Raw genomic sequence first — 11,724 nt, 5'->3', positions numbered from 1 at the left:
CAGTGAGAGTGTGGAGAAGAAAGGTGGGTCCTTAGAAAATAATGGAGGCTGTTGAAAAGACTGGGAAGGAGAATGGTTGTTTAGAAAGCTGTTAATGGTTCTATAAATGTCTCCGAGACTGCATGGGAAAAGGATGATTCATTGGTAGTTGAGATTGATGCTATTTTTGCCATTGAGAGTAATGAGAAGGATGATTCTTTTATGTATCTGAAAATAATTGCATATGAATGTAAATGCGAACAGGAAATTTGAAACAAAATGCATGGTGTCACAGACATGTGAGGAAAAAGGGAAAAAAATTTAAAATGTTTGATGAGATGATGGCAGATTTATCAGCATTATTGAGTCACTATTGTTGATATTTGGAACTGATATAGAACATAGTTGGTTACAAATTAGGTTTTGATGTTAGTGTTTTTTTTTTATTTCAAGTAGTTTCGATGACTAATATTTTGATAATAATATTTGAATTAATTATTATATTTTTGAAATGATGAAACAATTCGCATTTAATAATGAAGTCCGTAGCGTAAGCACGAGTAGCTATACTTGTATAGCATTACTCCTAACTATATTAAAATTACTCTTATTTAATATCAAACAAAGCATTAGCCATGGATTAGTAATTAAATATTAGTCCTTCCATCCTTTACCTAGGTTTTTTTGGTTTATTTATTTATTTACAAATTTATCCTTAAATTTTTTTTTTCTAAATTAAATTTTTGTATTTACTGTAATTGTATAACTTTTAATAAATCGTATTCAATTACACAATTTATTAAATCCAAATTTAAATAAAATTATTTTTAAAAAATATATAATTTTTTATTAATTTTAAATATCAACCAACTTTAATAACTTTTTTAATCAATGTAAATTTATTAAAATGAACAAGTAAAATAAATCAAAAGGAATAATAAATTAATATAAATTTAAAAGTACAATTTACTTGTTTTAATGGTTATTGATTAAATCAAATCTCATGCTGACATGGTGGTGGGTAATACTGAACACTCATTCCGAAAAATCCAAAAAAGTTTCATATAAATTTAATTAAACTGGTTTCTATAATCCACATTCAAACAGTCATGGATAAAGCAATGGGTAAAACTTAAATAAATAATCAAAAATTAAGGATAGAAACACTGCCAAAATTTGACAAATGACAAAGCATAACATCTCTCCAAATCACTGGAAAATATCGACAAGTTTGATCTGGCCGGAACTCAGAAGAGCTGCCTGCAACTTTGGCAACAACTTAAAATTTAATACATGTCGGAAAGTATTTTATCAGAGTAAATTACATTCAGGGATCATTAGTTACATGATATCCCGCAAAACATTAATCTAATTTTATCTCATGTAAAATTTATTATTCGCCCGTTGACAAACAATTATTGACAAGCGTGATCGTATTTTCTGCAAAGATTCATATGCCAGCTGCAATAGCCAACGAGGTCAGATGGCAAACCAAGAATGTCTGCTTTTGTCCACAAAATTCAATGGTCTTTCCCACCTGCAATTTTAGGCAAATGCAATCATTTGTCATTAGTTTTTACTGCACATCATGAACATAAGAGTATAGAATTATATAACTGAAGCTTAGACAATGGAAGAGGCTCAAGTCTTTTCTATCTAAGCACACCATTCAAATTTCATATGCTAGGGAATTGGCTGGATAAGAAAACTATGAACCAAAAAGATACATACAGCATAACTATGAAACTTCAAGGTCTCAAAGCTCCAAAATAAGCGATAACAATATCCTTAGTACAGCAAAACAGATGTATAAATGTTGCAGATAAACCAAATTTGAGCGTAGAAATTTTATCATAGACGCATATGTGAGTAAGAATCAGCTATCTGGAATCTTCCCAGATATAATAACTTGAATGAAAAAAAAAAAGGCAAAGGTTTATGAAAAGAGAAAAGATATCCTTTTGTCATTCAGATTGTAAATTGTTTCATTTCCCAATAAAATGGTAATGCACACAAGATAGAAAGAACAAACTCTATAGAATTATACTTGAAACAAACAAATCATAAATTTTAAAAACCAGACCAGTATTGCATGAGCATGAATAGACATTCCTGAAGCCTTTGTGGTCATTGATAAATGATCTCCATATTATTTGTATTATATTATAGACTCGCAACTGATCACAAAGGAATATGAAGGTCATTAAGGATATCCAAATAAGAGGCCCATCCGACATCTGAAATGAAAATGGATTGTAGGAAAGCATTTACTGCAGATAATTATTGCAAAAATTCTGAATCGACTCCTCTGACAATGGTTGATTGCATTAACAAAACAAATTTCTAGCACAAAGAGCCAATACCACACAAACTAGCTACTTCATTGATTTTTAAAGCTAATCACTTTAAATTATTGGAAACCAAATGATATGAGTGGAAATATCTAAACTTAGTCACCCTTGGACCATGATGTGACATGCCCACTTCAGAAATGGACTGCAAAATCAGGTAGTCTCTAGCAGTGGTGAAGCAGTGTTATGACTAGACATAAGTCATAATTTCCTCTTCAAAATCATGAGAACTTGACAGAATGGTTTGTAATATTCAAATTTGTCATTAGAATTACAGAAAGGCATAACAATAAAGGATTAAGAAAAATACCAAATCAATTAACCCATGTGATTCAAAACACATTACCATCCATCACCAAGGAGATTGGTAATCTGCATCATCAAAGCTATCTCCATCATAGGCAACATAAGCAGCATCTTGGCCATCATCATTTCCACTCCCTTGGTCACTATTATAGTTACTCTCAGATGAATTAGCAGAAGACAAATCTAATGACATATTAGGCATCATTTGCAAACTGCTGCTGCTACTTATTTGACCATCACTACTTCTGCTTACTTGGCTGTTGCTACTGCATTCAATATCAACGAAGCTGACACATGAAAGCATACAAACCAAAGTTGATTAAGTACATATCTGGGTCAAGGCAATATATATATATATATATATAGAGAGAGAGAGAGAGGCACCTTGCTTCTTGCGGAAATTCTGCAACTAAACAAATATCAGGCCTTGCTTCCAAAACTTGCATTATTGGAATTCTAAAGAAGTAGAAGAAAATCAATTAAGAAAAATGAACTTATTTCTAGGCAAGAAATTTCTAATGTCTTTCATACCTAGGGTTGTAACATCTATTATTCCAGTCTTCTTCAGCTGAAAGGCCGTCTTTGTTGGATATGTCCTGCTCGAAGATCAGATGGTCCAAGTTAAAGCAGCCATAAAAATTAGATTAAAATCTGAGAACTAATGTGTGTCTGCACGTGCATGTATGTGTACATATATATTACCAGATATTTCAAAAGTTGGCAGTCTCCACCAAGAACAGCAGATAAGAATCGAGCAATTTCAACCTTCATTAGGAGACAAATATCAGTCTGACATAAGACTTATCTTGAATGCATATGCTAAAAAGGAGGTGACTAAGTTGTTTGGATGTTTAAAATTTAAAGATGAAATTTAGTCACAAGAGTCCTCACTTCTTTAAGGTGCAGGCAGTCACGTAAAATCAAAACCTCCAATGCAGGAGCACTTGCTCCGTTCACAAGGTTCCTGAAAAAATAAAATATCATGAATGGCAGCTCAACAAATACAAAATTTAGTTTATGAAAACTGGAGTGCAGAAACAAACCTTAAGAAAATTCCGGTAATTGAGTAAGATGTTGAGAAGTCAACAACTTTAAGGTAATGAAGTCCCTACAATGAAGAATCTACCAGGTAAGAAACTTTGCAATTTCTGTAGTCTATTATCTACCTCTATAACAGCAAATTGGACATAAAGAACCCAAAGGATGGTTGCTTTGATAACGCAAAGAAACTATGAGAGAAATCAAAATATAAGATCAAATTTCTGAAAATATCAGCAGTTGCAATATAAGTTGGCTTTTCATTTTTCTGATGATGCAAAGATTAGGTGTGTATCTTACAAATGCTGGTATGGATAACAGAACTCTACCTTCACAAGTATCTTGACTTTATGATCTTGGAGCTTAAATCCCCTTAGGGCTAGTGAAATCAGGTTGGGGCAACCAGTCACCAAATCAAGACAAGTTGTAGACTTCAAACTATCATCTCTGCCTGATAAAAGACATTAACAATAATAAGAAAATTAGAGACTATAAAGAGATAAAATGGCAAGAGAATCAGAACTAGGATACCAGTCTCTGAAGACTCTAAGAACAAACGCTTCATTGAGTGGCAATAAGTGCTGACTGCATCCAATGTCCGCCTCAGCTCAATGTGCCTGAAGGCAAAATCAATCCATGTAAATCCATTGGAGTTATTTTTAATAATCATTGTCACAAAACTACACTACTTGAAATTTCTTTCAACTTAGATGATCAGGATTAATGAGTGAATGCTCTCACAGTCATGCAAAATGTATGTCACAATTATAATTCCTCAAAAGACATCGCCACTTTCCTGATTTCCACGTCATCTTCGTAATATCACTTTAAAGAAATGAAAACTAATTATGTTCAGGTACTTCTTTAGTGGTTTGCATATCATCAATTTGAGTAAATACATTCTTATACTCATTTGGTTTGAATAGGACTACATCCCAGATACAAAGTTTATAATTATCAACATGGGATTTTTAAGTTAATACAAGTGCTCTTCATAAGCATTGCATATATGAACTTGAGATGTGTGTGTGTCTATATATATATATATATATATATGCAGGGGTTCTTTTCAAACCTGAAGTTTTTATGGGGTTTTCACCTAACCATTATATTTACATTTTGCATATATGAACACTTATCTGCAAATTACTTCAAATCTCAAACTTCCATCCAAACAGATTATGGACAGGTTGACAAATGCCATCTGTTATTGAGGGATAAAATAAATAACTGCCAAACACATTTTAGATATTAATTAAAAAAAAAGAAATTAAGGTGTCATATAAAAATAAAGTACAGTTTCTCGGGATGGGCTAATTTCTTTTTTTCATTTTAATTATTTAGTTAACAAACAGCTAAGAATAGCTTTTGGATCATTATTTTGAGCAAAAAGTTGGGATTGCAAAAGTTTGACAACACTAGGGACATGCCAGAAATCACAGAGAAACTTCATGCTCTTTCTATGAATTTCCATAGATTTATTCCAGAAATGTATATGTGGCAGAATAAGACAATACTATACTAAAAATAAAAAAAAGGGAACAGGTATTTCCATGGTGCCCGTTTTTCCAATTATGAAGCATGGCTAAGTGATCCTACTCATATTGCACCCAGTGCGCAGGTGGTTTGATCAATACTATGATAATGCCCTAAGCCTAAAATCATATAAACATCTGGAATATCATCAGCAGATTGTACTGGACCAGGTTCACAGGAGCATAATGCATTCTTTTTCTGAAAATAGAGTAAATAAAAACGAACAAGATTCCACGTTTTTTTTTTCTAATTTTTTCTTGCTTACAGTTTACTTACGCTAATTTGACCAGAGGAAACACATCATTCATTTCTATTAATGAAGAACATATCAAACTGAAGAATGTACTAAACTAGGCCACATAAAGTGATAGCCATCATCTACTTAAAAGATTTGAGAAGTACTTGATTCATATAATCCAATTAGTTTGACCACCAGTGGGAGACTACTCTTTGCAATTTTGGAATAATACATGTGCGAATTAATTAGTGATCTAGATCTACCATCACCCTGTTTTGATTTTGCAGAAACCAAGGTAGTTTCTAGACATTTGGCTATATTTAAATTTTTTAAAGTTTAAAATTCATTGCAAGGAAAAGGCCTTTCTATCCCTTTTACTTTATTTAAACCAAGAACTGAAGCTGCCGAACAGTCAGTAGTGCCTTAAACACTGAAACTTAAAATGCTAAGACACATCTCTACAATCTCAAAATTCTATATTACTTCCATATAGGTAAAGGAGCAAATGTTAAGGATGTCAGCAACTCTAAATCTAGAATAATGACGAAGTAAATTCAAGATTTAAAAGATTAACATGACATGGCTAAAACATCTTTCGCAATCTTAAGCCATGTTAAAGTTCTTTTGTGAACCAACATAACATCACTTCAAATTCAAGTAAGAATGAAAACTTAAATACTCCTCTACCACAAGATAAGAGGTAGAATCAACATGTTTATACTTACAAGCCAATAACCTCTAAGTCAATGAGGGATTGACAAGCTGATAATGCTGTGCAAAGCGCAGGGCCATCTATTTTGTCAATATTGTACAGGTGCAACCTCTTCAAAAGAGCCCTTCAAATGTGTACAGAATTTATCAACGACGTATCATATTATTAACAGTTAGAAGGCTCAAATCAGCACGTAGCCATACCCAGCAGTTCCACCATCAACACTTAAAGCTAGTAGGCAGGACCTAGAAAGGACAGATGACTCTCTTCCTTGCCTGGGTTTCTTTTCATTCCATGATGGACCTGATGTGTCTATTGAGTTTCTGCTAGAATAGGACATGGATTGAGAAATTTCTGCTGATGAAGGACTTGGCCATATTCCAAGCTTGAGTGATCTGATTTAAAATGAGGAGTTAGCCTATAATACATAGAAACAAAAGATTTCCAGCGAAAGAAAAAGGACATATCCCATTATCTGAAATTTAAATCATTTAGATGTTTGCTCAAACAGCATAAAGATTGAATGAGAAATGAATGTATATTTGCATCAGTGCACAAATGCTCCCCTTGTTCCCTTATGTGAATAGGCTTCGCACAACTCAAGAATAACCAAGGAAAAATTCTTCTGTATCTTAACTGAATAATGCCTCCCAAGTTTAGATATTTTGGAAAAAAGAATTCAGAATTGGAATTTCATATAAGACAGAAACCTTTATCTCATGTTATTCCCATGTTACCTATGAGGTTTTACAAGGTTAATACTACTCGTAAAAGTAAAGTTTAGGAAGTCTGATAGTTAATTAATTATTTGCTAAGCACTAAAATGGTTAGATTAGTAAAATTATTCATGCTGCATATGTAAAGTTAGATGGATTTATCCCAATTCAAAGTTATTTCATTGCATTGTTTATTTAGGTAGCATTTAACATCAAGAGAGAACAATTTGAACAGGCGGTGTTGCCTGGATATGTGTATCCAGCAAAAATTTACGTATCCATATAGGAATACACATCTTTTCTTAAGATAAAGTATGATAAGTTGGAGATACATCTGAATCATATGTTCTCCAAGTGATCTTATTTTAACTTGTTTATTTGAAAATTTGAGTTTATGGTTTCACTCATCTCCTTTCCACTTCACTCTCCATCTTATTTTTTCCCATTTAAAGTTAAATATAAATCTGCTATAATTTTTTGGATTACCTTATCTTTTTATCTTTTTATCTTTTTAAATTGCATATTCTTTATATATTTTTCACATATTTAGAATAGTGCTTTCATGATTTTAAAATCCTATTTTACTAAATTTTAACCTTGTCTTAAGTAATATTTTTTTCTAAAAAAGAATGTGTTTTACAACAATGTTCTCTATCGTTCTAAAAACAAAGTGGTTCGCAATGTTTATGATTTATATGAAAACTAATATGATTCACATGTCTACATATTTACACATACATTCGCATTTATATTATATATATAAAGTTGTGCCACATATCCAGCTTTCACTAATATCAAGTATTAGATACTCTTTCATACTTGGATACTTAATACCTGTATCAGTGTCCTAGTAACAGAGCAAGACAAGGTACTAGTAACACTGTGAACAAGGCAAGACAAAGTAGAACTAGACATAACAGTCTTATTGCCCTTGCATGTGTTTGGTAGAACAAGGACAAGAAAAATATGCTAAATTCTAATAACAATATTTACAATTTTATGCATTTCTCTTTTGTATGAAAATCATGATATGAATTGAGTTCATTTAATTTTAAATCATACATACTTGTTGCAGACATATAGGATCTCACAGATAAATTTATAAAATAAATTAGAAATTATTTGGAAATGCTTGTCACCATGCTAACATTTGACCAACCAATGAATATCTGAACATATTACTCCTTTTTTTTAAATATGTCATTACACAATTTAAATGCATTCCTCAACAAACCGAAATTATAATATGCATCCCTTGCAAGGGTATACATGCAAATATCACAGATTCATGTTTTAAGTATGTAAAACAAGTTGTTTAAATGTATATTTGCAAATATTAATAAAAAATTTATTTTATATATACACCTTTGCAAGACTATGTATAAAAATCATATTTTGTGGGGAATATATGTAATGTGCAAATTTACTCCCATAACCAAACAAACTGTTCAATAGGGATGGCCTGTTATATTCCAGTCGTCCCATACCAAAGGCCACCTGATGTTAAGAATATTGGTAGGACACTCAATTTCTAGTGCAACTGTCACTAGAGCGCTAAATTAAGTTATCGCCTAAATATTTTAAATGCTATCAAACATCTTTTTGCTACTCTTTATAAGAGGATCTTATAATTGCGCTACTAATGACATACTAAATTCTGAAGGTATTCTTTTCTTATCTTTTTACATGGCATATGAGTTATGATTTTACTCAGTCACCCAAATATCATGTTCAATTTTCAAACAAGGGCATGACAAATTAAAGAATACAGAAACATTTAGGAAACAAGATGATACTATAACAATTATATTCATAAATCATTAATGACCGCAAGCTAAAGAAACACATTACGGATTTCATCAGACATTGAGCAGAAGAATCTCACTGTAGGTTTCTCCCTGCCCGTTGTATCATTGTAGACACAACCGTGTTGTTCACCTTCGGGACCACTGCTGTTAAGTCAATATTCGCATAGCACAGTGGGTCTACCGCGCATTTGTTAAACATCGAGCAAGTAGCTGCCGCATGACAAAGACTTCGTGTATCAAGCATGGAAAATACCTTTACAAAACAAAAATAGAGAGGCTCCTAGTCAGTAAATTCATTATGCAAATCTAAAGACAAGAAATTCATGAATTTTGAGATCAATAAAAACCATAAGACATATTACATGATCCTTAATTTTAAGTGACCTATGAGAAAAAACAGAACATACATACCAGTCAGATTTTTAGTGGAGATCATGCTTGAATTATCAGCTTAGATAACAAAATAATTAAGAAGAAGATAATAAATAAAAACCATTATAGAAGATTAAGAATATTGGGAAGTTGGAGATTCGGAAACTTGCCAAGAAATGGAACAAAGATAAATGCAAACTTTCGCTACACAAGCCAATAGTCATAATGTTTAGAATAATGTAGAAGAGAATAAAGAAGTCTGAATCCCAAAATCAAATAGTACAAAGTAAACTTGGTTATAAAGGAAAGGAAAAATAAGTATGAAGGATGAAAGATTTAGTGCAAGTTATTAACAGTAGAATAAAACAGTTTATCAAAACAATTCTCTTAAAAAACTGTCTTCTCATTTTTCAAAATGATTTCTAATGTACTTTGGGCATGACCAAAATAAAAAATAAATATTTTTTACATATTGCAAAGGCGGGGTTTTCTCTCTCTACGTTGTGCTAGAAAAAGAACTACTATTTCCACTTGAAGCAATTTGTGACATTAAACATGAAAGCAATATATTAAAAACAAGTAATATATGATATTTACTATGTCTCCAAAGGCAATAAGCAAAAAAATTTAAAGCTTAATTCATGACAAGTATTGCAAGTTATTTAAGCTGTGAAGAAATTATGTATACACTTGATGCATTTATTCTCTATTTAACATTCATAATTTCAACTGTTGGGATATATTCTTGATTCACCACTCACACTCCATGTTTTATGGGGCCAGCTAACATAATCATGAAGGTCATTGCCTTGGCAATCTATCCATCATTCATCAAGAGAAAATCATCCTCTTCCACAAAAATCAAGAGTTAACATCCATCATCTCATTATTAAGCTTACTCTCACACCAGCTCCAGGACAAACAAAACTGTTTTAGTTTCCTTCTCTAAAACAATATGAACAGGCTATGTTTTAGTACAAGCACTATTGAACTCCAATTCTGTCAATAAAGAACCAATGTCTCATCAACTCTTCTATATGTTGTCTAACACAAAATACTTTTCTCATCAAACTACCTCATTTATATTATAAACTACCAACTATGCAATACAGACAGATGGAGATGAAGAGTCAACATATATGCTCAATTTTGAAACTTTTGCCATTTCCAACATTCATGTCCCTGGCGACTGTATCAGGTATCAATAGTGTCTATGTCAATATATCATATCTAATACTTACAGAGTCTATATTCAGCATGCTTAACAAATTCGCCGTTTTAGAAATTTAGTCTACAGAAATAAAAATTCCCCAAAATCAACAGTCCAATACTCGCCAAAAAAAAAAAAGGTATGCATACCAAAAGCTTACAGAACCTTACAAACACCAGAAACTGTCACATAGGCCAATCCAAACAATGAAAATATAACTCATAATTTTCTCAATAAAAGCACGCTTCAATAAAAATCACTCATAAAAGAAAAAAAATTTAAAAGCACCTGAAAAAAAGGAATTAAATATTAAAGAAATAAAGCAAAAAACAACAATGAATCATGACCAAAGGAAACGGCACAAGAGAAAGAGAAGAAGAGATCCGGAAAGACGGGAAACAGCTCACTTTGACAGTGAGATCGGGCGGGAGAGGCCAGGCAGTGGCGTTGTGGGAGGAGGCGCGTTTCCTGGCGGAGCGCAAGGCGGCCTCGAGGAGAGCGGAGCCGACCTCAAGAGCAGCCTCGACGAGGAGCTCCTTGTCAAGCTCGCGGGGAGTGGAGTCGATAAGGCGCTCGAGGGAGAGGTCGAGGGAGGGGGAAGGGTCGGAGAGGGAAAGGAGGGACTCGAGGAGGCGGTCGGTGGCGGCGGGGCTGGAGTAGGGGCGGGCGGCGAGGTCACCGGGGCAGGGGCGCTTAGGGCCAAGGATGATCGGATCCATGGGAGTGGCAGCAGTGGAGTAGTAGTGAGGGTGGAAATAGATCGAGCTCGGGGGGAGGGAGAGGGAGAAGGAGAGGGAGGAGGTGAGTCACGTGTCCCGAGATGCGGGCGAGATGGTGGGGCCCACAAGAGTTGGTTCTGCGGGCGATTGATGACGAAAGGAGGGAATCTCTTTTTGCCACGTGGACGACGTTGGCATTTATATATATTTTCTTTATTTTTTTAAAAAAATTTCTAATGCGGGTGGCCGGGTGGGGGAGAAGATTTTTTTTAATATTTATTTATTTATTTATTTATATTTGGGAGATTTTCCTTGCATTCTTTTGCAATCCAGGAAGTTAATTTACAAAATTTATGTATAAATATCTAGGTAGTCAGAACCGGACCGGACCTTCGAACCGGAGGAGGCCAAGGTTCAAGGGTCAAAAGGTCCAACCGGGGTTGAACCGGGTCGAACCGGATTTAATAAATAAAAATATAAAATAAAATACATTAAATATTGTATTAATTTTTAAATCAAATACACATCCTATATTAATTTTCAAATCAAATACACAACCTATGAAACAAACAAGTATTGATTCCATATTCAAAACACAACATTTAACAACATTTAGTTAAACTAAATTGATATGAAACACTAAATAATATTAATCTCATCAAGGCTTGAAGGCTTGATTAATAATCAATAAGTTGATAAGAATCATTAATCAATAATCATTAAATCATAAGATAATTAT

The 11,724-nt window shown here is 33.1% G+C and overlaps 1 protein-coding gene across 1 annotated transcript; it reads right to left on the bottom strand.

Annotated features, from left to right (window-relative positions):
• Nucleotides 1-1,153: 1,153 nt before the first annotated feature.
• LOC120257341 (F-box protein At4g02760-like) lies at nt 1,154-11,052 on the bottom strand. The gene is made up of 13 exons (XM_039264827.1): nt 10,674-11,052; nt 8,762-8,937; nt 6,364-6,555; nt 6,174-6,284; nt 4,206-4,291; nt 4,004-4,125; nt 3,680-3,744; nt 3,528-3,600; nt 3,339-3,401; nt 3,168-3,232; nt 3,021-3,092; nt 2,677-2,923; nt 1,154-1,516 (listed from the first exon to the last, which is right to left on the bottom strand). The coding sequence occupies exons 1-12, from the start codon at nt 10,983-10,985 to the stop codon at nt 2,683-2,685; spliced, it is 1,578 nt and encodes a 525-aa protein (XP_039120761.1). The 5' UTR covers nt 10,986-11,052; the 3' UTR covers nt 1,154-1,516; nt 2,677-2,682.
• Nucleotides 11,053-11,724: the final 672 nt, after the last annotated feature.

This window comes from Dioscorea cayenensis, unplaced genomic scaffold, assembly GCF_009730915.1.
Source record: "Dioscorea cayenensis subsp. rotundata cultivar TDr96_F1 unplaced genomic scaffold, TDr96_F1_v2_PseudoChromosome.rev07_lg8_w22 25.fasta BLBR01002029.1, whole genome shotgun sequence".
NCBI classification, from domain to species: Eukaryota; Viridiplantae; Streptophyta; class Magnoliopsida; order Dioscoreales; family Dioscoreaceae; genus Dioscorea; species Dioscorea cayenensis.
This window is presented reverse-complemented; position numbering and strand designations above follow the sequence as displayed.